The sequence below is a fragment of the Micropterus dolomieu genome, linkage group LG21 (genome assembly GCF_021292245.1).
Source record: "Micropterus dolomieu isolate WLL.071019.BEF.003 ecotype Adirondacks linkage group LG21, ASM2129224v1, whole genome shotgun sequence".
Taxonomy (NCBI): domain Eukaryota; kingdom Metazoa; phylum Chordata; class Actinopteri; order Centrarchiformes; family Centrarchidae; genus Micropterus; species Micropterus dolomieu.
The window spans coordinates 4,805,711-4,833,347 of record NC_060170.1 but is presented as its reverse complement, the minus strand read 5'-3'; the positions used below and the strand labels follow the sequence as shown (position 1 = coordinate 4,833,347).

Below are 27,637 nucleotides of genomic sequence, written 5' to 3'. Positions count from 1 at the left end.
TAAACTAGAGGACTGTAACCTACATCAGCTCATTTTAGAAAGCCAGTTAAACCAGTTGCTTGGTTTAATCTCATGCATTTACTGCAGAATGAACCAATTTCATGGTTGTTTTCACTATTCGTCAAACTCAACCTAATGGGTACTATTAATGTCAACAAAAAGCTTAGTGACAAGGAGTGTTTAATGAAACGATTATCATTACTTAAACTGCTGTTGCTCAGTGAGAGAGGGAGAGGATTGGTTAACTGCTTTAACTTGTTTATTCATGGGAACAGGCTCTGTCAGAGCAAATTAAATGTTCACCTTAACAGATTATGACCTACAGCCATTTTATTCTCTGCATGTAAAAAACACTGTGAATGGTGGGTCAGTGAGCTCACCCAGTCTAAAAGAAAGCAGGCCCGTACCTCAATCTACATCTATCTTGGAGGCCATGACAGGAAACTGTACAAAGGCATGTTTAATACTGTTGCATAGGCACGTGCTGTGACTCTTCACATTAACCACCTCTGGATGGCTGAGGAGGTCTTGGTTATTTAATAAATTCCTCTCCAGCACAGCATGGAGTCTCACTCTTTACTAATGAGCAATTTGAATAGATTAATCAGTCAAGTGAGAGCACTGAGAAAAACATCATATGGCCCTATTCTTGGTGTATGTGGCGAGTGTAGCTCCAGTCGCTGAACTGATTTTTTGTGTCTGAAATCCTTGCTGCTGTTGCTCTCCATCAAAATGTCAGCACTCAAATGTGCATGCTCCCCAAAGTGACAGCAGGACAGACTGTTAAAGACTCTTGGGGATGATACATGGCCTCAAGCCTAGCATTCAAACCCACACACACACACACACAAAGATGTAAAGTCAAAAACTAAAAGAATTCAAAGCTACTGTATATGAAAGCCACCAGCTTTCATCTCAAGGCTAAGAAGGGTCTCATAAGTAATTCACTGTACCGACGGTGTAGTTAACACAGCTGCACGACCTCTCACTGTCCAGAGAAACCACCTAAGTGCATCAACTCTCTGAACATGGCTACTCTGCAACTTCGGCATTCCTTTGGCGTGTGACAAATTTTGTCAGCACATTACTCTAACTGAAGCATTTTTCATGCATAATTCATCCTCCAGCCTGCATCCCACATGGACATTTTCAAATCCCTTTGAAGTTAATTCCCTCTTCGTGATAAACAGCCTCACTTGCTTCGGCTGTGTTGCAGCTTATGGTTGTCTGTGTCGTCTGTGTTGGAGAAAGTCACCTGTCCGAAACAATTTTACTGTACAATACTGAGTGAATACGGAGTGCCGGAGAGATTTTACATCTAATAATCCACCATGCAAAAAGCAGAAAAAAAGCTTCTTGAGTACTTTGGTGTGTTTGTACATTCAAGGGAAATTCAAGGATAGTTTAACAATTTTACACTACACACACACGCATGCACGCACGCACACACACAAATACACACACACGCAATAGTGAATTCCTGGAGAACATCTCACAGTATGCTGAAGCTTCTTTCTGCAGTACAAAAAGTGATTTGAACTGCCTGCAAAAAAGAAAAGAAACACTCTTTATATCTCACTGCCAGGAGGCTGCATGGTAGAAATGCAGTCTACGCATGCACATTTACTTCTTTCTGCATCCAATGTTTGAGTCAGATTTTCTGAGAGGGGTTCAAATGGGCAGTTCACACACACACACACACACACACACACACACATTTAACTAATTTGTTCTCAATTAAATTTGTGTATACCTTGTGTATTGATCTGTAGGGAGGGGTTTCTCTCTGTCGCTCTGTTTAGACACAACTGACAAATATTTGGGATGGGGGGGGGGGGGGGGGGGGGGGGGGGGGGGATTGGGTGAATTGAAACTTCAGGAGAACAGCAGCGAGAGGAATGGAAAAATCAAAAGGATTGGCAAGCGTGGGACGCATATTTCATCATTCATCAGAACCAGATAATTTTATATACAACGATCACATTTACATATCTTATAATATATTATCAGCGTGTTTGCTTGCAGCACTAAACAGAAGCCGAAAACAGTCACTGCAGATTGTGAGCCGGCGATGTCCCCGGCGAGCCTGCATGGAGCAAAGATTTGAAACACTTGGTTTTGAAATGTTGCAAGATAGGGGCATTTGTGAGGATACAGTGATTTGTGAATTAAAAAGAATGTGGTATTGGGTCATATACCAAAATATTGGACAACTTGAAACTTTTGACAGATGATGGCCCTGGTTATTGCAATTCATGAGGGACATGAATGTTTGTATCCATCCAATGGCTGTTAAGATATCTGGCGATACATTTCACTCAAAGCCACAAATGTCACCCGCATCGTGGCACTAGAGGAAAAGTGGGATCACCAGTCATCAGTCATTATGATTCATCTTCTAGAAACCATGAACATCAACATTTCACACAATTCATCCAGTAGACATTGAGATTTTTTAAAGGAGACCTATATGCTTTTCCATATTTTATGATTTATGTTGCAGTGTTAGATGTTAATGCTAAACATGGCCAAAGCTTCAAATAATGTGGTTAAAGTATTTATCCCTGTGAGCCAAACCTCAGATTTCCTCCTGTTCTGAATGCTCTGTTTTGAACTGCTTTTTCTACCAACGGCTTCGTTCTATGACATACAGAGTTAGACGGAGCCGGTGTTAGCTATATATGCTCATTTGGTCTGCACAGCAACGGCACAGCAACGCTCAGTCTGTATCGCCCAGTGACAACAACAGCCTGATAACATGCTTCAGGTCTTGGCCAATCAGAAGACAGTAGACTTTGAGAGGAGGGGCCTTAAAGAGACAGGAGCATCTCAAGATTGTTTCATACAGAGGCTGAAATGAAGGCCTACATGAAGAGCCAGAATAAGATAGAAAATGAACTTTGAATCATGCAAAACTGCCATACAACAGTCACAAAACAACAATATGGGACTGGAAACGCACTATAATTTGTCTCCGTTAACTGGATAAGTGAATACAATATGTTGTACATAAGGACTATATGACATATAACAGCCAGAGATGATTTCCAATATTATAAAACACACAACAAATGAATCTCTGATTACCCTCCGGTGAATGACGTGGAAGTAAATGAAAGATGGTTGGCATCTCATCTAACATCAGTATCAGCAGGCCCCAGGGAGAATATCAGCAGAAGAAAGAGGGAGAAAGAGAAGACGAAAGCAGGTGAACTGCCCCACTTGGAGGCTGACAATTGCCTTCTTTGTAGCCAACTGGGTCCCTGAGTTATCTCTCTGTGCACCAGGGAATTAATCAGGGGCTTGATGATCGGGTCAACGAGGCTGAATAATAAACAAGCAATACGATCTCTGTGGTGTTGCTTCCTTTTTCCTACCCAACCTGTGATGATTGTCCTGCTCGGGAGCTTCTCTTCTCATCGATACCCGCCTACCTCACACACATAAAGTGGTGTGCAAAAATCCCTCCACTGAGCAGCTAATGGGTGCAAGCTGGCCCGGCCCTTCGCAGAGCTCCAGCTGTGTATTGTTGTAAATCACAGAGCCATTAAATGGGAGATGAGTGCTGGGAAAATATGGACACTGAAAATTTCTCCTACTGCTGTTTTCTGCTTCAGCACACAATGCATTGTACATGCCCAATATTTAGCCTCCCAGTGCTCTCAGAACCACAGGTGTGCCAAGTCATCTTCCACAGTTTCTCACTCATAAGATCATTTCGAAAACACTATCTCTCTTTTATCCTCTTTCCATTTTCTTTGTTAGCTGAAGATCATCGTTCTGTAACTCAAAGCAACAGGATAGTATAATTTTCGAGCCAATTACTTCCAGATGTTTGCAATAGGTGGTTTTGCGGCAAGTCCTGCCCTACTATGATGTGATTGGCTAGCTCCACCGGTTTTTCTGTCCACTTTTAAAAGAAAAGTCCCACTAGCAACACTAGTTACCCTACTGATACTGACAATAATGCAATAATAATACATTTTTAATCTACAGAGGAGACGCAACTCAATTTATCTCTACGCAATTTAATCCCTTGTTCACATGACATTTGCTTCTCTGCAAATCATGTATTCATAACTAAAACAAAGTTTTAGAGAACTATATAAGATAACAACACTAGCAAAATGATTTAAGATGAAAGTATTTCAATTAAAGTAACATTTGTTACTCAGAACAACAATAAAACAGAGTCAAACTCCTTGTATGTGTACACACATTTGCCAACAAAGCTGATTCTGATAAGTCTCAGGCAGGGGTGGAAATTAACACCCGCCAAGCACCATATGTCAGTAGATTTTCCATTTGGCGGCTAAATGTTGGAATGCTACACGCCACATTGTATTTGGCAAGCTTTTGTCCCCAAATATAATATTTGACAGTAACTAACAGCAGCCTAGCATTCCTGTTTGTTTTGTGTTGCGCTTAAACTGGTCCCCGCTGTACCCAGGGATCTAAAATTGTGTAACACATGTATTAGGGGGATCATCCGTTGTTGTTTATGTTCGCTTCATCTTACTCGCAATAAACGCAGAAAGATTATCCGCCAATATGCCGCATTTGCTCATTCATACTGAACAAACGTGCAGCATAATTCTGCAAACCATGTGTGCTTTCACATAGCAGTCCGGCTTTACCGTGTCAACACAACAACACAGGCATGCCGACTGTGGATTTTCTCACAGACATTGTTCTGCCTCTGCTACTTCCAACGTTCCCGGCTCAGTGGCGAATCAAATCGGACCCCCCTCCCTTGCCGGCTTGAGGGGGGCGTAATACTCTCAGGAAATAATTCTGTGTGAACGCAGCTTGTGTTTGGAGATACGGAAGTTGTGCTTGGAATGTTTTTAGCATTTAGATAGCTAGCTACCACCATAATGTGGTGACATTTACCAGGTGTAGTAACCAAACCTACACAATGAAAAAACACCAACGAAAAGGTGGCTTTAGCAGAACACAAAAAATAAAAGTTGACGCTCCAGTCTAGTGTCTGACACACTGTCAGATCTTCTTATGGTCCAGCTGTCCTCCCCAGAGATCAAGGAGTACGATCCATAGACTGTATAAAAAATGTTGATCCACAAAAGCTGTGATGCTGTGGCACCAGGACTCTGTCAGAAACAGGAGGCCAGACTTCCTGGACAGTGCAAAGAAGGTGATTGTAGAAAGTGAGCAGTCTGAGGAGGAGTTTTAAGTTTAATGATGAAGCATGATTAAGCGTGAGAAGTGATGATATTTAAGTTTAATGATTAATAAGCATCTTGTAAGTTTAGAAAACAATTTACTGTTATGTCTATACATTTACTAGCAAAAATATAATTTTAATTCAAATTTCACTGTGGCCTCTTCTTTAAGTTTGTTTTCAACATAATAACTTATTATCTCAAAAAAAGGACCGAAACAAAAGTATTTGTGAAAATGTATAACTTTGGCTGGCAACAGTACAGTAGGGCGGGACTTAAAATGAAGGCCTGATATGGGGAAAAAACTGCTCCGTGGTTTTACACGGCAGTGGAAGGTAAGAATAAAAAAAAGAAAATAACTAAGGTGAGACACGGCAGGCAAAAACATCGTTTTATCATGCACTGGTCACATTTTGCGCTACTTGTTCCTTAACTTGTCTTCGTTCAGAATAATGAGGGAAAAAAGTTTGAAATATACATTTAATAGTTTATTTTACTACAGTTTGTCTGTGTGCATCTGTAGATTTCTCTTAAAAGTTATCATTCTAATGCAACATCTACTGCCGCTGTCGCTGTCTTCAACAAATCACCCCTGGTACCGTAGGAAAGCTCTCTCTCCTTCACAATGCTGACGGATCCAAATATGGTCATTTCCCTTGTACCAGCAACCAATCGTCAAAGTACAGAGGCGGGTTTAAGCTAGGTGGGTGGCTCGGTCTCTTCTTGTGTGTTCTGTGTGTCTGTCCACACATGCTGTTACTCAGTTATCAGTTTTGATGTGTTTGAGATGTTATATAGTGTTGTTGTTTAGGATTTGATTCGTTCTTGGGTCTATAAATATTCATTTTCAATGAAAATGTGTAGAGTTTTACAATAATTATCTTTACTCAAAATTTGTTCCTTCCTCATACTCTGAGCCTAAAATCTCCACTTCAGTAGCACTTACATCCACAAAACTTTCCAGTCGTATCCCTGTCTATATTCTGAAGGTTTTTAAAGGATTTTGTTCATACATCATTCATAGCCTGAATTGTAAAACATTTTATTTCCAAAAACAGATCAGAAATTGTTTTTTTATGCCTGTTGACAGTATTTTTTGATTAATGAAATAATAAAAACATATATCCAAAATCCCCTCTGTTAAACATTTGAGAATAATGTGTCAACAAAATAAAACACTAATTCTGAACCTGACTTAATCCAGTGTTCAGATTTCATTTCTTGAAATAAATGCAAATTAGTGCATCTTTCATTAGACACTGCAACATTTGCATATTTAAGCATAATATTTCAAGAAAACTTTTAATACAAAAAAATATTGTCTCAATGTAAGTAATCAACTACGTGGTGTTGTCGCTGTAGTCTGAGAGAGCCTCTGGAGTGCGCACAGAGCTGCCTCCAACCTGGTGTCCTCACATTAAAAGCAGAATAGTGTGTGATGCAAGCAACAGAAAAAACAGGTGAGTGATTCATTTGTAAGTGAGGTTTGAGCCCATTGACAATAAGGCAGTGAAATTAATAAGTAATTTCATTGAAAAACTACATACAGTCCCTTTAAGTTTTTTATCATCTAGTATAGTTGTGGTAACACATCTCTCATTCGATTTTGAAAATACAAATTTTGATGGAAGCTGGACTTTGAAATGGGATATAGAATATTGGTTAAGGATGCCCCAGTGGCCATTTTGTTTCCCAATTTCCCAACAGCTCTACTACAGCTGTACTGGTCTTTGCATACTCTACATATGCATGAACTAATCCTATCAGCTGAATCTCACTTTCTTTTGAACAGATAGAGTAAATCTGTTGTCTGAATGGCAATTAGAGGAAGTGTCAAGGCTTATTAGAGAGTGTTCTTACATGCTTTGAAAAGGCAGTCATTTGTATGCACATGTTTTACTGGTTTGAAGGCTGAATAGAAGGCAAAATCATGCCGGTGGAGATTGTGATTTGTCGTTGGCAGGAAAGAGCCTCAAGGGGCTGATTGCTCCCCGGGCTAGCCTCTCGCATCGACTACCATGCCTGAGAGAACACTAAAGGAAGACTGTGGATGAACCTGTCAATGGCAGCAAGAAATTCTTGCTGCAGTCTTGCCCCAGTTATAGTCAGTGGTCACTGAAAAACTGCGTGAAGTCTTCAGACTTTTGTTATTATGAAGTCAGCTGTGAAACTACATTAACAGCACTGGCTGACCTTAATATTTAATAATATGAATAAAACTGAGAAAAGTAAATGTGTGATAACAGGGTGTTGTTGTTTATCAATGACAATGAGAGTTTGCCATTTCAACAACAGCCAGATGCCTTGAGCTACATTGTGACAGACAGAAGAGAGCTTCTTATTGTTAGGGGTTAAAAAATGAAAACGATCAATGCAAATAATCCCTGTTTATTTTTAGATGTGAAGCACCAACTTTAGCTGTTAGCATTTGAATAACTTTTTTTGTAACACAACCAACATGCCAGTTCCACTGGGTTCTTTGCATCTAATTCTTGTTGTTATTGTTTGGTAATCATGGTTTTATTCACAACAACAGATTACAGCCATTTGTTGAAAACCTAATGAAGACACATTTATCTTGAATTCATGGACAGATGTGCTCAATGTGTCCAGGGAGTGAAAAGGATGGTTTTTGTGGGCATTGTTCAAAAATGTCTGGGACCATGAGTGGGCAACATTAACTTCCTTAAGAAAAGAAAAGCGGCTTTCTGGATATTAAATCAGAAGTTTACATAGGGCGGTTTAAGGTGCATTTTGTTGTTTACTTTTATTTTGAAGGTGCAACATCCTGTGGCTGGCCACATATCTGTCACTGGATAACTGACAAAGATGCAGTCTTCTTGAAGACTATTTTTTACACATTCCTTAAAATGCCCTGACAAAGGCCCTGTGCTGAAACGCATAGGTGATATAAAGATACTTCCAGATAAATTAATTTGGAGAAAACTACTAGACAGTAGGGTAAAGCTTTTCCAAACACCACTACCACATCAATTATCAAAACTGACTGATTGTTTGACTGTCCTTGTTTAAACTAAGCTATGGAAACAAATTCCCCTTTAGAGAGCAAAGAACCTGCTATCCAGCAAAACAGTAAAGATTGTCTTGAGAAGCAAGCTACAGACAGTAAATTGTTCACAGCGAGCGAGCAAACACAGAACAATTGTGAGGAAATGTCATGCAGCTAAACTCAACTGGAGAATCCAAATGCCTGCACCTGCGCTGCCACAGGCTTGTTTCTAAAAGGGGCATGTGTGATGTGTATGCACTGATTGTTGAAGTGGACAGATAAGAGCATAGGCACTCGTTCTGTTTGTGGCCATGGAGAAGAGACACAAGGTACTACAGGAGAGAAACAGGTAGGAGTGCATCCAGGCTCTGGCATTAAAATATCCCATTTTGTTTCATGTCTCTGGGCAGAGCATGGAGCAAACTAAAAGGATAAACAGAAAAAGTGCTGCTACTCCTATCAGACAGTACAATTAGCTGGATTTAACCTGACTGAATACAATATTACACTATGTTCTTACCTCTAATTTTCTGCAAAATGAACAAGCCATACTGTCAACGTCTTCCTAGCCACCTGCGAGTCAATATATGCCAGTGGGGACCGTTTTGCTTTCTGTTTACACATCAGTGTGAGCATTTAGGTTGTGGCTTGACAATCAGAATGTACAGTATGGGCACATAAATGGCGAGCTTTGGCTTTACACCGTAGACCATATTCTTGGAAGTTGGAATTGGAAAACAACAATTCTAAAATTGTAAAGGGTATGCCCAGGTTGTTTGGTCTGTAGGTGTGAATGTACAGCCTTGTAGAGCATGATCTAGCATAGTTGTAGACCTTCTTTTGCGATATATGATATTGCAAGTGCTGGGAGATCATAACAGGGTTAACTTCACTATTTAAAGCAAAGGATTTGTATGAATAGAGGAGCTACAGCATGCATTTGTAGTGTGCACATCAGTCAGAAAGGCTAATTGTTATCAGACAGGAGGAAATGTCTGGAGATTAATTATCTATGACCATTTCCTGAATGATTTTCCAAATGAGTTGTTCATTGTCACAATATGTCAGAGCAACTAAAAATCCGGATGGTTCGAAATCCTTTACATTTGTGATTTATCTGTGATTTTCTTCTATGTATTTTTCACTAAATGGGATTCATCTTCACTGTTGTGTATATGATATAGGCATGTTTTTAACAGCTTGGCCAAAGGTCATGATAGCAACTCAACTGTGACAAAAAAAAGCAGTAACCTCAGATGAATGGATATATATATACATACATATATATATGTATATGAAATGGATTACAACTGAAGTGAAATCTTGAAATTTATTTCCATGAAGCAGTTAGCGTCCTAGTAACAATTTACAAATATCCTAGCACTCATAGCAAATCACTGTTTTTCAGGTTAAAATAAAGTGGTTTCTAGTTTAACTGTTACTCCCTCATGCCGTGGAAATTATTCTCTTTATCCACATGATATGTTGTTAACATTAGTAATTTGAGGTTTTTTGCAACAAATGTTATTGACCCATCTAATCATTCTGCTCATTATTCTGGAGAGAGGTGCTGATGTTTAAACTGATATCTGATAATCAGCATATTAATTTTCAGGATTCATCTGATATATTATATGGGAGAACCTGTGGCTCTAAGGTCATGTATTAAATTAAAACCACATTATTAAAAGAGACACATTAACACACCTTATGAAAAAGACAGAGCTGTGCTGTACTTTCACCGTCTGACATTGTGACTGGTGGAGAAAATCATGAATCATGAGGCCACTGGAACAGGCTGGTAATCAGAGAACAAATGTGACTTGAATAAGTCTCAAACTAAGAATTTAAATTTAAACTACTGCTTCAAACAATATGGTGCACAAGTAAAAACGATCCCATTATCCACTGAAGAATACTGGGGCTTCCCACCAACACATTCTCACTCCTAACTCGTCACAAATGGACGTTCGGTCAAGAACCCTTGGCGTAATTTTAACGCCCTGGGAACCCCTTTTGGTTTAGAAAAACATCATGGTTTGGGTTAAAATAACTATTTTGCTTACATGATTTCACTTCTGTAAGTTAAGTAACATTACTTATGTCACTTACACAAGTAAGTGCTTGTCAGGCCGTCCTTGTAAATAAGAAGCTGTTCCGAAGTGTCCTCCCTGGTTAAATAAAGGTTTTATTAAAAAAAAAGAATAAAGAACACCAGACTTCCTTACTCAGAACTTTCTGTTATTTATATCCTACACCCGCTTTTAGCATTCAAAAATTACACTACAGGGCTTCCCCCACTGTGTTAAACTATGATGCTAAGGGGCTTCCTAGTGCGTTACAAACTGACGCCAAGCCGTCTTGACCATGTGTCCATTTGTGACGACTTGGAAGTCACAGCTCATAACATTTACTAAAGACTAATCCTGCTAACACTGCAAAGATCAGTACTTACGAAAAACTGATTGACTGATAAGTGGTTGCCATTCAGTATTTACTTTGTCATTGGATGAAGACAGTGGGCAACAGAGAGAGCTCCATAAATTGTCCTTATCCAGAGGTCAAATGGGTTCCTTCTCCTTTTCCCTTAGTTAACACTGACCAGCCACACCAGCCTTACATCTGTTGGCTTCTCGCTGCACTCATCACTGAGCTCCTCCTCAGCAACGGGCCACACAAAGACACTTAGCTATTTTTGTCTTAGCAAGACAGACGCTCCAACAGAGTCAAAAAAGAGAGAAGCTACTTTAGGTTTCCTCTACTTTAGGTTTGGAAACTGAGGAGGCGAGAGCATGACAGTACACACCAGCAAGAGGGGGTGAAAAAGAAAGGAAATATGCCATGGAGCAAAATCAAACTAGTAAATCTTAAGACAAAGTCCATTAGGTTAAAGTTTCCGGCTTTGAATGCCAGCAGCAAATCAGAGGGTTTAAGCTTCACAGTTGTTGTACTCATGTAGCAGGCTCGTTAGGGGAGTATCGATCACACTCCTCATTAGTAAACCGGTCATGAACAGGTAATTTGTTCCTCTCCTGAGTCAAAATTGAATTTCCTCATCACTTTCCTGCCCTTAGTTCATCTTATCAAAGTACAGCCATAAAGCCATGCAGCTTGTGGGTTTTATTTCCTGTTTGTAGTACATCAATGTGTTCCTCTTCATATTGATGTGATTTAATCAGACCTGCACAACCCCCCACCCCCCTCCCCCCTCCCAACCTTAGCTGACCTGGTGATCCATGCAAATAGTAACCACTAATGGAAAAAACATATCAATATAACTGAAGATATCAGTTAACTGGGCCTAAAGATTTAAGGATACTTAAATCTTTCTGACCAATACTGTACTGATGGTTTTCTATAAATTAAATGCAGAGTTTGTATTGTGCTCTTCATAGTATTAAATACTTTATAGCTTTGTTTAAAGCAGTGTGCTGCGATTGAGGATGGAGGGTCACTGCTGGCTGCTAATTCTACCTTTAAACCTGCTAAAGGATGCTAATGCAACAGGACTATATAGAATGGACTACAGTAAGCAGGCATTAGAAGAATTTTGGTATTGGGCTAAGATAAAATATCACATTGATGCTAGCGTGAAAGCTGACAATTATGGAAAAGCCGAAGGCATTTCATTGAAAAGACTGACTGTGACAAGAGAAGACAAATCATTTCCAGGCACACAAGCATGGAGATCAGCCAAGAGCCAGGCTAGCCGAGAGTTAAATCTTTTACATCTTAGCCAAATCACAGAATAAATGTTATTTGGCAGTTGACTAAATCTGCCACCGATGGTTGTAATTATCGCTGACAAAATTGCTGGTCAACAAATGATTCTTCCATTTCCAGTCATGTGAGTTGCGTCCTGATAAAAAACCGTGGCATTTGCAGTTTAAAAATTACACTCTTTCACCCCATGATTTTGTAAGCCTTTATTCTCTCTGTGTAAACTGATATTGAGCAAATGACCTAAATAAACCCTAGGCACCTTGTAGGCTATGTAGATGGGGTGGAGGTGGGGGCATGTGGTCTGAACATTCTGTGTAACCTCTGCCATGCTCAGGGTGGGGTGTGTGTGTGTGTGTGCTACAGTATTGTAGGATCTGCGTGGAAACCCAGTGGCTCCGGTGCAGGCATCCGTGACTAAAGCACGGGGCTGTTAAATGGCATGTCACGTCTCCTGATGCCAGCATCCCTGTGGATGTGTGCAGCCAGAAACTGGCCAACAGGGGGAATTAATTCCAGGACATGCACCATGTAAGCCCCATCAATTCACACCTACTGCCCAGGGCCCGCACACATTTTGCAGTCCTCTTGTTCTGAAACTGATTTAGGTCAAGTAATTGTTGCAAAGGAGACTCCAAGAATACTAATACATACAAATAATAATTACGCTTGGGACAAAATTTAAACAGCAGTTGAGCTTGACAGCTGCACAGTTTGATGGTATATTAGTGCAGGAAACAGTAGCTATGGTGGATATGCAACCGTGAATCCATAAAAGATATGATGATGCATGTTGTTTTCTTTTTTTTGTTTGCTTTGCACACTTTCTGCTCCCTTGCTAATTAGTTTTAATGCACTCTTAACCAAAACACTTGCCATTTAAGGGATAGGGTGACTTTTCTGGAATTATGCTTATTTGTTATCTTGAGAATAAGATGAGAAGATTGATACCACTCTTGTAGCATTTTATATCTTGTTTGTATAATCCGTAAAAAATAAATAAATAAATAAATAAAAGGCCTACATTTAAAAATCGACAAGCATTTAACTTCTCATAAACCCACAACTTGTCGTTTTTAAATGTTTTTCTAGTGTATAAAACAATGTGTTACATTTATCTGACGCTTTTATCCAACTAAGTGTCTTGGTCAGGGACACAATGGCAGAGGGTCATAGTGGGGAACTGAACCTGGGCCTCTCATACCAAAGGCATGTGTCTTATCCATTGCGCCATCACCACCCCATTACTGTAGTTAATGGCCCCTTTCCACTGCCCTGTTATGTTGCATTATTGTATATGATGATGTCACATAAGTTACAGGGACTGAGACGGTGGAATAGCTGTGTACCGGAGTATGGGTAAAATTACAATAAATTACAATAAGTAAATTGAACAGTACAAAGCAAACAGAGGAAGATCTCTGCTAATGTTGTGGTGTTAGTGGACTTCGTTAGCGGGAGTGTTTTGTGGTCACTATAGTCAGCAAGAGGCTCGGGAGCACGCATGGAAAGAACCCGACCCAATTTCTTCAAATAAGAAGCAGAATAGTGGATGTTTCAAGCAACAGAAAAAACAGGTGTTCGCTTTATTTCTAAGTGAGGCTACAGCCCGTTGACAAATAGGCAGTAAAAAAGTGATTTATTGATGAGTGATTTTAATTTAAAAAATACATAGCTCCTTTAACTTTGGACAGGGCCAGGACAGCTGTTTCCCCCACCTTCCAGTCTTACTAACCTGGTCTAACAATTCTTAAGCACTAGCTTATGTGTTCAGACATGAGAGTGGTATCAGAAAGAAAGCAAATAAGCATATTTTCCAAAATGTCTCACTATTACTTTATAGTTTTACAGCCGACACATGAGTGGAAGGTGTGTCCTGTGCAGACAGCCTATTGTAGCTGGTAGTTTATTTCTTATTGTGACAAACAAATTTACTTAAGATCATCACACTAAAGGTAATCCTATTTATGTTATACATTTTCCTCCTCAATATAAATATGTGAATTATTTCTTCTATTTTAATAAATAATCAGCTACGCTACCATCTTTCCACGTACTACACAGCTGATTGCAATGCGCAACCTCACCACTAGATGCCACTAAATCTTACACATTTTACCTTTAAAAACTGATAAGGACCAACGCGTTCTCATCTTAGTGCGTCATTACCGACGCTTTCAGACAGCGTGACAAAGCGTAATTATTTTACGCTGAAGGGTACCTTTAGCGTAAAATAATTACGCTTTGTCACGCTGTCCGTATGAATCGCGTTTGCTACGCAGCAACACAAAGGAGGCTAGCCGGTCGACATGCATAAAGTCAGTGACTTAGGTTTAGGCACTAACATTTCTGATGGTTATGGTAAGGGTAGGGGGCTTCGGGGGGCTGTCAACACTTTTAACATGAACGTAGCTAGCTAGCTTATTATTTGACGCTAAAGGGTACCTCAAATAACTACGTTTATCACTTTTTCTGAAAGCGTCGGTATTGGACGTCCTGAGATGACAACGGGCTTTAAGGACTGAACAGAAGGTATCTAGATACAATGTATAAGCCAGTGTTCACTTTAGTACTAGTCCCATTTGTTTGGGAAAACCGGAGATTTGCTTAATGGTGCATGAATATTCAAAAGCTTCATCTTAGAATTAATTTAAGTTGTTACTTTACTTGTTGTGACTAGCATGGAATTGGCTGTGTGGCTTTTTAAAATGAGCTTTTGTTTTACAGCTTGTATCTAGACGGAATATCCAGCAGGTGGCCTCTTTGTTGTGACTATACTGTAAGAACTTGTTGAATTCTCCGCTAGAGATTGGCTTTTGCAGGCACTTCAGCCACTAGTTACTAGCTACAGTGTTAAAGTGGGAAAATGCTCAATTAGAGAATTTTCCTTAAAATTTAAGATAGGATGCCCTCAGCAAAATGAGCCCATCTGATATTTCTGTTTCTGCAACGCAGCGCTCTACAATACTCTTATCATTTATGCATGCACTGTGTAATGCACTACATCTGAAGTGCAAAGGCCTCCTTGAGAAGCAGGGGATTATGAGGATGCCAGTGAAATCAAAGAAAACACCATATTTTGTGCCAAGAATTAGTTGTAGCTTCAAGCACTGCAGCACTAATAGTTAACTCTGTTGCTGTAGTGAACAGTAGTGTGATCCACTCACTTATTTTGGTGCTTTGAGCCCTGCAGATGTGCATGGTACTGTGCCACTGAGTTCAGTGTGACGCTGCAGACTTCACAGGTATAGCTCCGTTTCAGACCTAGAATCAAACAGAAACACATATTAAATGAACAAATTTAATACAGGACAAACCTCAAAAAACTGCCTGCTTCTCATCAGCACTTACAGTACAGTGAGGAATGTAAATAAAAATCTGACATTACACATCATTATATAATATGATTTTTACTCTCCTGCACACAGTCAATACAGAATCCTTCAAACCTAGACAGACCTACAAAAGCATTGCCTCCATGCAGATACATTTCAGTCTTACAGTAGGTGAGCATTCATGTGTGTTTACCAGGTAGCTATAGCTGATAGAGGCTGCTGGTGATGGAGTGGAAACAATCAATTAGTACTAGGCAGACAATGAAATGTCATGCATTTCAAAACCCAGGGAAATACATTTCACAGCTGAATCTGAAAGCTAGTACTTGAGACACTTTTTTTTTCCAGATAGAGAATTGTTTCTATGCACACTTTGAAATGTACATAAAACATTTTTGCCAATTTACCAAGGATGAGTGACGGTCCTCCAATCCAACCTCAAGCTCAACTTAAGCTTGTGTTTAGACCAGCATAGTCCCATGTGCTTTCAAGAAATGTTTTCAGTCTGAATGTCCAGTAATCTTTTAGTAAGTCTTTTAAGACCCAGCTGAAGTTGATCCGTCTTCGGCTGAGCCCAAGAAGTAATTGCGAAGCAAGACTAGTGTCTTCTAAGAAAAATTATTTTACTTGATGTGAAACTGAATGTCCTGTCTTCCCATATTTTTCCTCAATAACTATAGAGAGCATGCTGACATACTCACAATGACAATGTTAAACAAGTAATGTTTAGGGTTGTAAAATTCCGAGAATATTGAAGGTGGAAACTTTCCACGGGAGTTAAGGGGAATAAAATGGACATATATAGTCATATGCAGATAGAAACAAACCATTTACCATAATATAAGCATCCATAATTGTAAACAATTCTAATAGATAAATGATTCACTTTCTTCCTGATAAACTGTACAATAACCAATAGATCCGTTACACTTTAGCAACAACAAAAAAACCTTCCCTATGGCCCCTCCAAAAATAGACATCTCCAAGCCTCAAGTTTGCCTGGATGGCCACCAGTGGATGCAGAGTGTTACATTTTACTAAATTCCTATTTAATGGGATGCTGGTAAATGGTAATAATTGTGAACAATTTCCCAAATTCTAGAGCTTAACTTCCCTTGGAAAATGTACAACTTTAAGCAGGTATAATGTTTACCATGTTGACCAATCTTAGTGTAGCATGCTAACATAAGCTAATTAGCACTAAACTATTATGTTATTGCCAATTATTCCTTTACTTCAGCCTCATTTTATGCAAAGAAGTAGGAGGAAAATCACAAATGTCATAGTTGAGAGTAAAGGATCATCAACAGGCTGTATACAGCACCCGAGAGGTGTCTGATTTATTTTGGATTAACAACATTTAATAAGTTGTCTAATTTCTTTAAAAAATGTATCAACAGCGTCCTCAGTGTCTGTGATAATGGTTGTATTAAATCAGCGTCCTGTTGCTGCAAATTATGAGTACCCTGTATAATCGCTGTCATGTTGTACTAATATTATTGTGGTATGAAAAATGGCTGTCTTTATTGCCTCGCTTCCACAATTGAGTTAACTCCTTCATAAATAAGCCTCAGAGCAAAAGGCCAGGAGAAAAGAAATTTCACCCTGCACTGAATTGAATCACATTTCCATATCCTCTCTAATCAAATTCCCCCCATGAATGATCGTTTACTCTAAATCGTCACACTAAGGAATGAGCTGCCGAAACTTAGAAAGCGTAGTTATTTTTGTCTGTCAGCGTAGAGGCAGGTGATGTTGAAAATGTGCCATTTTTCTAACAACTTTCTTCTCAGATGTTGATGTCAGCTCTTTTCTTCTACATTTTGATGTAGGGCAATGTTCCCCACAGGGAAAGAGGCAAATCTCTCCCTTTCACTTTCTTCCTGATAAACTGTACAATAACCACTCTGTCGGCCACCACCAGGATTGAGATTTCAATTTTGCACGGCCGTCCCCAGACGCAGTCATGAGCTGACATTCAAGTTCTGCAGCAGGCAGTGAAGGTCTGCTCTGCAGTGGCCCTTTGACAGCTTGCTTCTCAAACTATTTTTGAAAGGGTGACAGATTATACAGCCGCCCTGGTATCCATCACTGCAAGCCACCTGCGGCTCTTCCCTCATGGTGCTGCCCTGCATGAACGATGAAGCAACGGGAGCCTTCGGGCCTCTGTGGCGCTTCCCCTCGATCACCTTTACTTCCTACTTTCTGAGGCTTTGCCGGTGAGTCATAGGAGACTCGTTTGTTTTGGTTAACTTGTCTCATGGCTGAGAAAAGAGGGGCAGCTCAGGAGAGGATACAGAAGAAGAAAAATGTGCTCTGCAGTCTCATTTATTTGGGTTAAGTTGGAATTGTATAAAACCACAGTAACAGGTTGTGGAGCTGATTCATGCACAGGGAAATTCTATCTGATGTCTTCTATTTTCATTTGATCTTAAAATCACAGAGGTAACTTTTGAAAGAAAGTAGCCAGTGGGTAAACTACTGAAACAAAAAAAGATACAAAAAAGGATGCCAAAGAACTTCTTTGAATGCAAACCTGGGGCTGTATTCACAAAACATCCTCCGTCCACAAGATAAACTTTTTCATTGGATCTATGAGTCTAAAAATTGACCAATACGTATCGGACAACTGAAGAGAAAGATATGGCTACATCAAAACACAACCACAGATCGGACCTACGTTCTGCAAAACCTCAGTATGAATTTGAAAAGGCAACGTTTACACTGACAGTAATGTCACCCAAGCAACGGTCACACAAAGGGAGAGTAATGCTACTCCTCCTGGTTACTGAAGCCATGTGCCATTTTATTTACAGGGACATGTGTCCATAGTGCGTTACTGAAAACACCAAATTTGAAATGATGACAGACCCAGGAGCTGAGGTAAACAACACTCAGTCTGCAGCATTTTAGTGAAAAAAAAATCCTCCTCCTTAGGGACGGTCTAAAAAGTTATCCAGTGTTTCCTTGTCTGTGTTCACATTTCTAAATTAGTGTTGATGAGGAAACTGACTCATCACACTTTCATTATTAAAATAGTAAAAAAATATTGTATGAAATCAGCTGTGAGTTTTTGTGTATGATTATGGAGTGTGTAACTACATACATATTGCATTGCCTAAGAGGGAGAGACACCTCCCCCCTAAATGGAACAAAAAGTCTCTTTCAATGCAAACCACGCACTGCTTACAATAAGACACAGATTAGGGTGCTGTGTTGAGTTATTTCATTTGCTCGGTGCTAAATCTCTAGTTGTCTCTAAGCTAATTGAGACCTATTGCCTGATCTATTGGGAGGGAACATGGTGGCAGTATGACTGATCCGCAGTGTAGTCCTCTCTGTGGACTGTTTATGAGCAGAGGGAAGGTGGTGCAGGTCCAGGGTTCATGCTAGATTAACCAGCAGCCATCTGCCCCACTCAGATGGTGCACGTTCAGCTCATTCCCTCTCTGATTGTTGCAAGGTGCCCATGCTGAAAGAGCATATGCAAAATCTGAATCCGCATGAAACAAATTGTTTGGTAGGTTGCAACTGCGGGACATATTATAATGGAGTGATTTGTGAAATGGACTTTCGGAATAAAATCACCACTTAAATGAGTTTTCAACCCCTTGAAGCAATAAAACAGGCATGCTTACCACATCACAGATAAGATTGGCCTCTGAAATTGGGCGCAGTTAGGAAACGGGCAGTAAGTAAAGATGTAATATCTTGAGGAGAACAGGCATTAGATGAAAACAAATAGCTGTCCTTCTGCTGGTCCAATCTAGTGTTTAAATTGAACCACATGGGGACAGGGTTTGCCCTTTGTTTCCTCTTGAAGAGAACCCTGATAAGCTTGTTGTAATTTGTCAGTCTCTGGGCCTGCTATTAAGGCTTTCAGAGATCTATTTTAGGGTCAGGGGGGAGTGGCAAATATAACACGCAGCCAAGAGCAACAGCTTGAGAACTGCAATTGCAGTTCTCTATTGAAGGAAAACGGAGGAAGTGAGAAAGTGGGAGACAACGTGCTAAATCACATCTGCCAGAAACGCATCTCCGATTAACAGCTATGATGGAGTCAGGAAAAACACTATTTGTCTGTCGGGGTGTTTGACAGGCCAGACTACAGTCTAAATTTAGTGTTTTGGAGTGAGCACTGACAAAACTGCACTTTTGTTTGGCTGCTACATGAGGAATCATAAGAAACCGAGTGAGAAAGAGGGAGCTGACTGCTGCTTGATCTCTGACAACATGACTGACAGCATAGTTCAGACAGCATGCTATGAATCCTTTTTTCTTTCATTGCATCAAGAGGTCAGGTCAGTCAGCCAGGTTGAAACAGCTCTGTTTTTGTACACTGTTGAACTACATCACTTCCGGCTGTTTGTGCTATCAAACTGCATTATGGTTCAAACCCGTTAACAAGCACCTTCTTTTAAGTGCACAAGCGTCACTAGATCCCTTTTGAATCTTCCAACTCATCTAGATCCATCGGTGTGAGTTTGTAACGCACTGGGCATCCCTATAGTGTCATAGTTCAATGCAGTGGGGGAAACCCTGTGGCGTCAGTTTTTGACGGTAAAGGTAGGTATATGATATTTAACAGAAAAGACTGAGTAAGGAGGTGGTTGGGGTGGATGGAGGGCCGGAACCCGGACTTTGAACCAGGAGACCGGAGTTTGTGTCCAATGTGAAACAAAAAGTCAACATTATATATTTTTAATATTATTTTTTATATTTTTAAGTTACGGAAATTGTTCACTTACTTCTAAACTGACGTATGTAGTTATTTTAACTCAAACCATGATCTTTTCATAACCATAACCAAATAATTTTGTTGCCTAAACCTAACCAAATTGTAACATTTCACAACTTTAATAACGTGTTGTTTTAAAATGGCGTTTCAAAACGCTAGCGTATTATTTTGAAAGTCTAACCGGATGTTGCATATGTATTGTTTCCAACTTTACCCGACGTTGCATATTTGTTTGTGCTAAGCGTTGCTAACCTGACCATGGAGCCTTAAACGTGTAAAAATTACGCTAAAGGGGTACCCGGGGCATTGAAATGCGACACCAAAGGGCCTTGACCATGCATCAGTATATGACGAGTCGGGAGTGAGAACATGTTGGTTGAATACAGAAATGATCTTGGTCTATGAATGGTATCTCTGGAGTTTTCTATCAATAAGTGTAAGTGATACTGGACCTAGTTTACAGAGACACACATGGTAAAAGTATACATTTTTGGACATATTTGTTTTAAATTAATTTTTTACATTTTTGCCTGTAGTTGTGCCTGGTGAGTTTAGCATTCCAATAGAACCATATGCATGTTGGACACAACCTGTTCTAAATGTAGTGATGGTAACACTGGAATTTAGCAAGGTTTTGTCTAGGTGGACACCCAAAGTGGGCATTTTGAGAATGATATTAGTGGGCATCAGAGCTGTAAAATGCCATTACTTCAATAAAAATCAACAAAACTGCATCAATTCACTAAACTGTTTGTTAGAAAATGGCCTACACAAATGACGTCAATAACAAGATTTAGAATGAGACTTTACACAATGCCCATGCAAATAAACTAAGGTAGTTTCCTCAATAGAGTCCTGCCTTGCCTTACACCATCAAACTCGAAATATTATTGGCTAAAATGTCTGCCAAGTAAATCCTCAGTCATCCCTAATAAAGCCTGTGCATGGCCTATTCACAAGGGAAATGTTTAAGCTTGTGTAGCTTCACTGACTAGTTAACTGGCCAATAGTAGGCAGAGATTCTACCATGAAGGCTTGTTTTGCCATGGAGATGCTAATACCAGGATAACCACTGTAGCTACTCATGTTTAGCGGTAAAATACGAATATTTGCTGAACAAGAGAAATTATCACTTGTGAGAATGTAAAGGTATTCAACTAAGGTTTTATAGATTTTTCTCACTGATAACATTTACGGGAATAACAGCCTTGGAGCATTTTGTTCATTTTAATCTTATCTTGAAATTCAGTTCAACTTATATATTTGTCCTCTCAGACAACAACAAAAATTAAAGAGTTACTGTTTAGATTTTCTGCTACAATGCAAGTAAGTCTTGCAGTTGTGATATTAGGATCTTATAATGGTTTACACTGCTGGAAGTGGGAGACTTTGTACTGTCAAGCTGTATAGTTTGCCAAAGTTGCGTGAGGGCCACAGAAAGTCAGTATGTGCAGAACATTGCTGTGCTTTTTGAGCAGTACCTAGTTAATAAAAGGGCTTAAATGATATATTATTGTCTAAATTCAACATTATGACTTTTTCACACCATAGCTGCTAATTTTCACACAACTCCCACAATCCTTCTCTTCTACTGTACTGAGAAAGAACAATCCATCAGAATACACTGTGGCATTTCTTTAGATTTCCCGTGCTCTATTAGCACATAATGAATCTCTCTAAGCTCCATAAACCTCTCTTGTATCTCCTCATTAGTGCTCTATAATAATATTCAACATTAGCATGATGACTTGGGCCACTTGACTGCTTAAACCTTAGTGTTATTTCTCAGCTCTCTTTGCTTCTCTGTTCTGTCTTTGACCAGCTCCCTCTAAGCAGACTCCACTGCAACTTCATTTTACAGCCAATGCGATTGGTGGGAGATGACATCACTCTCTATTAAAGCGGTTAAATTATGGTAATTTTCAAATTCATAATTTTATTTAGGGGTTCCCTAAATCCCTTTGTGGTGGACTTTGGGATTTTTCACTTTGCAAACCTATTACATGCACAAACAAGAATTATGACACATTAAACAAAAGGGAAAAAGCCAAAAAGCATAATATGACCTCTTTGAAGCATTTAACGACAACAATGGCAAGAGCTACCTTTCTGTATTTTTAGATGGCTATATAATCTTTGTCTTGTGTTCCTGTACTTTTGTTATAGAAAGAGAGAGAGAAAGATTAAACAGATGTAGCATAGCATTATGTACTGTACAGTATGTGTTTTACATGTGTTTAAATAAAATTGCTCTCAACATGAATGCATTCTGACTGTCTCCATGCAAAGAGCTTTCTCCCTGCACTTGAGAAAAGCTGCCTCACCAGCAGAAACACTTTGTGAATGTGTTTCTCAGTCTGTAATCATCTTCAGGGCCTGTTCAAACAAGAGATGCACGAGACACAGAGCAGACATGAAGCATGATGGACTGTTCTTTTGGCAGTGGAGTGGGAGTGAAACAGCAGCATGGAGTTTAAGTGAGTTTGTGTTTTCCCTCTTGTATTTTGATTAATTTTCACATATTGTCAGCCACAGTATGCTAGCAAAAAAATAATAATGTTGATATTCATCCAAAGGGAAAGGCTCAGCAATAAATCATTTTTATATCAAAATCATGATTTGAATTTTTCAAATCTCAAGAGCTGTGGTTTTTATTAGCCCTACAACACAAATAACGGTGTCTTAACATGCTGTAGCAAGTGAAAGTTGTTGATTTTACCATCTATAATGACAACTGTGGCAAACTGACTCAGTTGCGAAGTAGAAGTCCAATTCATTTTTTAGTGTTGCATAACTCACAGTTGGAGCACTTCTACAGCTTGGATTCATTGAATTGTCAGTTCATAAGATTAACAACTGTGTTATGAGTTTCTTAATGTTGGCTGTGCATGGTCCTGAAGATGATGCTCAATATCCTTTAATGCAACTTTGCATATTTAACTGTCTCAAGGCTATGGTATATATTAAAGATACAATAATTTTAAGTGGTTTGAACAACACGAAGAAATGTTTTATACTTGGAACTTGTTCAGTAAACAGTCAGCTTTCAACCTGCTGCCGTTTATTGTTCATGCTCTGTGGAAGTAAGTAGTAGTAGTTCCTATGTTTCAGGAATATACACATCATCGGTTGTGAATGTCATTCTGTCATAATTTCTGTATCAGACCTGCTCATGAGTCTGCGTCAAACAACACGTGCACCATAAATAAATAGAAAAGAGACTGAAAAATATTGAACCTGAATCCTGGCATGCGGACTAGATTAATTGTCCTGAATTGTCCTTAGGTGTGAGTGTGAGCGTGAGTGGTTGTCTGTCTATGTGTGGCACTGCAATGGACTGGTGACCTGTCCAGGGTGTACCCCGCCTTTCGCCCGATGTCAGCTGGGATTGGCTCTAGCCCCCCGCGACCCTGTACGCAGGATAAGCGGTTGACAGTGGATGGATAGATGGTGCTTTGACCATTGTGCAGGCAGCAGAAAGCAGAAAGCGGCAGACAATAAAAACATTAGAGAAGCGATCATCGATCTCCAGGCTCGTAGTATGCAGGATAATCTGGTAATTTCGGGTATCCCGGAGCAGGCGGATGAAGCCCCAGAGGAGACTGTTAAAACCTTCATTCAAAATCAGCTGAAGCTCCCGGCCAAGACCGTGAAGAACATCAGCTTCCACCGGGTGCACCGCCTGGGAGGACGGTGACAGGAGAACCAGAGGCCCAGGTTCATCGTCGCGAAGTTTGAACACTTCAAGTAGAAGGAAGGACTGTTTCTTTCTTTTGTTAATATTACTCTTCCTCCGCCGTTTACACATTGATCAGCTGCGCTATTTTCATACTGTTTAATTCACAAACAGTCGGGCACACGGCTGGAAAAACACACTCAATCATAATTCCACTACTATAGATCCAGAGGGTCGATTTATTATTGTTAACATTTCGATTCAAAATACTTCTTTTTGCATTGCTAATATCTATGGCCCAAATGTTGACGACCCCTCCTTTTTTCATGCCTTCTTCAACTCACTCTCTGCTCACTCAGACACAGCTGTTATATAAGGAGGGGACTTCAACATGGTATGTAATCCAGCAGTTGACAGGCTCAGTACGGCAGGTGGTCACCGTATTTGGAAATCAACAGACATTCATGAGCGATTTTGGTCTTTGCGATGTTTGGTGTTCTCACAACCCCACTCTTAGAGAATATACCTTATTTTCACCAGTCCACCACTCATATTCTCGCCTTAACTATTTAACACTCAGATTCACCCTATCACTATCATGCACCGGTTTCTATCAGCATTGCTTAAAGACCTAGATTTTAAGTTATTAAAATAGATTTTAAGTTATTTCAAAAAGGAGTGGGCAATATATATGGAAACTAATGACCTGCCAGGAACCTCGCCTCGTCTTTGGGAGGCAGCAAAAGCAGTCATGAGAGGTAAAATAATCTCCTATTCATCATACAAAAAAAAAAGAAAGAGAGATCTTGTGAATTAGAGCTAGAAGAAAAAATAAAAACATTAGAAACTGCCCTTGCTGCCTCCCCACAGGAACACATGCTGAATGATCTGAGAAAATCAAAACTTGAATTAAATGAAATTATTAATAAAAAGACCCAATTTCAGTTGCAAAGACTACGCTTGGAGAACTTTGAACATGGCAATAAATCCAGCAGATTCTTAGCCATTCAACTGAAATTGAATAAAGAAAAAATAACAATTTCCTCGTTAATGGACTCAGCTAGGAATCTGACTTATAACCCAGAAGAAATCAACAATGCATTCAGAGATTATTATAAAAATTTATATACATCACAAATTGATCCATCTAGCTCTAACATCAACAATAACAATATAAACAATAATAATACAATATAGATTTGCCAAGGTTAGATGATGAACAGATCAGGGCACTGGATTCACCTGTTTCAATGGCTGAACTCCACGAAGCTCTCTTACATATGCCGATTATCAAAGCCCCTGGGCCAGATGGTTTTCTTGCTGAATTCTACAAGGAATTCTGGGAAATACTTGCGCCCACATTCTATAGGATGGTGATGCAAATTAGGGGTACTTGCATGTTGCCTCCAACAATGAACTCTGCTAGTATCAGCCTGCTCCTTAAACCAGACAAAGACCCCACACTCCCGTCCAGTTATCGCCCAATATCACTTACCGCAGATCTTAAAATCATCTGCAAAACCCTAGCAAGAAGGCTAGAGAAGGTCACTCCTGGTATAATACACTCTGACCAAACAGGATTTATTAAGGGCAGGCACTCCACCAACAATACACGTAGGTTATTTAACATAATAGACTATGCCACTATTCAAAACCTGGAAACTACAGTTGTTTCTTTAGATGCAGAGAAAGCATTTGACAGAGTAAACTGGAAATTTCTATTCGCTACTTTATATAAATTAGGATTTGAAAACTTTCATAGATTGGATTAAAATCTTATACAGTTCCCCAAGAGCTTCTGTCAAAACAAATGATCATACTTCTCCATGCTTTAGTCTCCAGAGGGGTACCAGGCAGGGTTGCCCACTCTCTCCCTCGCAATTTTCTATTTTTATAGAACCGCTTGCAGCTGCTATCAGACAAAATAATAATATTAAAAGGAATTCAAACAGAAAATATACACCACAAGATAAGCCTTTATGCAGATGATGTATTACTTTTTACTCCTAAGCTCACAAACTTCTTTTTCTGAGACAATCACACTTATAGATAAATTCTCATCCATCCCAGACTACTCCATTAACTGGAGTAAATCCATAGGGTGTCAATATTTCCTCCAGGCTGTCAGAACTGACATGGCTAAACTGCACGCCTTTACTTAAATCAATAAAGGATGACCTTGTACGGTGGACATCATTACCTATATCACTCATGGGAAGAGTCTCCACCATATTATTAATTGTATTAATTTAATAATTAATTGTTATTATTCCAGCTCTCGTGGCTGTGCTGTGTTGCTTATTTATTGTGCGTGACTGTTTCTTGTTTTCATTTTTCTCTTAGTTGTCTTACTATGTCAGCTGTTTATAGCTGCTGTTCGGCTGGTTGTCTTTTACTATTATTATTATTATTATTATTTTTATTTTTTGTTTGTTTTTGTTTGTGTTTGTTGTTGTTTTTCTCCACCCCAAGCCCCCCTCTCTGTTTCATTGCAGGTTTCGTTGCTTTCTGCAATTGGTGTTTCCCTCTGCTATTTCCTGTTGTCCCCACCTTCCATCCCCCTTCGCTTGCAGGTGTTGTCCTTTCTCTGTGCTGTCTGTTTGTGCCCCCCCCCCCCCTCCCCATGTCTGCCCCCTGTCCGGCCCGGTGACAAATCAATACATAATTAAATAAATAATAAAACAGACAAAGGAGTATATTAATACTCTCTTGTTAAAGTAAAATCTGTCTAGCACAATATGGTATCCAGCTCATCATACTCTATACCAGGCTGCTGGGCAGGAGAGGTTTAAAAAAAAGAAAAAAAAAGAAAAAGAAAGACAGCAGTACTTTACGGTTTTAATATTCAATAGCATTTTCGTTGAAGTACCAAATACATTTAACCATCACTCAAGTCAGTTTTCATCATACGGAAATGGAAGTCACGGATGAATGAGGCAGTAAAAATAACAGAAGCTAATCATTCCCTCACATCAAATACGGGTAGCATCTGTTAGTGCCAGTGTGCTTTCTTGTTGCTCTATATAGAACATACAGACTCAAGCGCTGTCAAATAAACTGACTTGTAGCTGTAACAGGCTGCAGCAAAGATTTGATCTCGAAAAGGCTGAGTTATTCTGTCAAATCTTTTCAGTATCATTCTACTCCAATCACCGCTCTTCCCTGTCATCTCTATTTCAATCTCACATTGCTGCACTTGTCAGACTAGTAAAGAAGTCAAAAAGTCACACAGAACCTTTTCCTTCACATTAAAATAAACTTATGCTATAACACAGCTAAATAAGAATATACGGTAAACACTTGAATTTGTTTATGCTAAACTCTTGTCTACTTTGCACTATTAAATATATAATAGTATCCACTCTGGCAAGAAATTAGATGGATGTATCTTACGTCTGCTGGTGTTGGAAGTTAGGTATTAGGTAAAGTATGCAGCCCAAGTAAGAATGATTAATAAAACAAACGAAATGACAGCATCTAGGCATATTTTTGGACTCAGTGTTCACTGCTAGAGACTAAACAGCAAATGGTAGAGCATAAATTGCTCAAAATGAGATAAAACATCAGAATGTATAATGTCACACTTTTGCAAAGCTAATGTTGAGCTTATGACTAGCAATGATGTTTCTGATGTCCAAGAAATCACCAAGACAACCACAAACCCGAACACGTGATATAAAAAGCAGTTGGCTGCCACTCTGGCCCATTCAGTGAACTGGTTAACAGTCAACTGAACTGAGCTACATGCTGTCTGGCTTCATGTCGTCTGGCTGTCTGTCACTGTCAGGTAAACCTCAGATGTTTTTTCACTGAGACATTCCCACCATTAAAGCAGAACAGATGCCGAGGCTGTCGCTCATGTCTCATTTAGCTGTTGCATGCAGACGACAATGTAGGAAGATAAAACAGTCAATGTCTGATGTTTCTGCTTCTTTTATGATCCATTATATTCCTATATGCAATAAAGAGAATTAA

General features: G+C 39.5%; 1 protein-coding gene across 1 annotated transcript in view; it reads right to left on the bottom strand.

The window, feature by feature from the left end:
* Positions 1–27,637, bottom strand: part of zmat4a (zinc finger, matrin-type 4a) — a 226,143-nt gene that overhangs the window by 9,843 nt on the left and 188,663 nt on the right. The window contains exon 6 of the mRNA XM_046036065.1: positions 15,081–15,177. Within this exon, the coding sequence (XP_045892021.1) occupies positions 15,081–15,177 (97 nt within the window). The remainder of the gene's footprint in view (positions 1–15,080; positions 15,178–27,637) is intronic.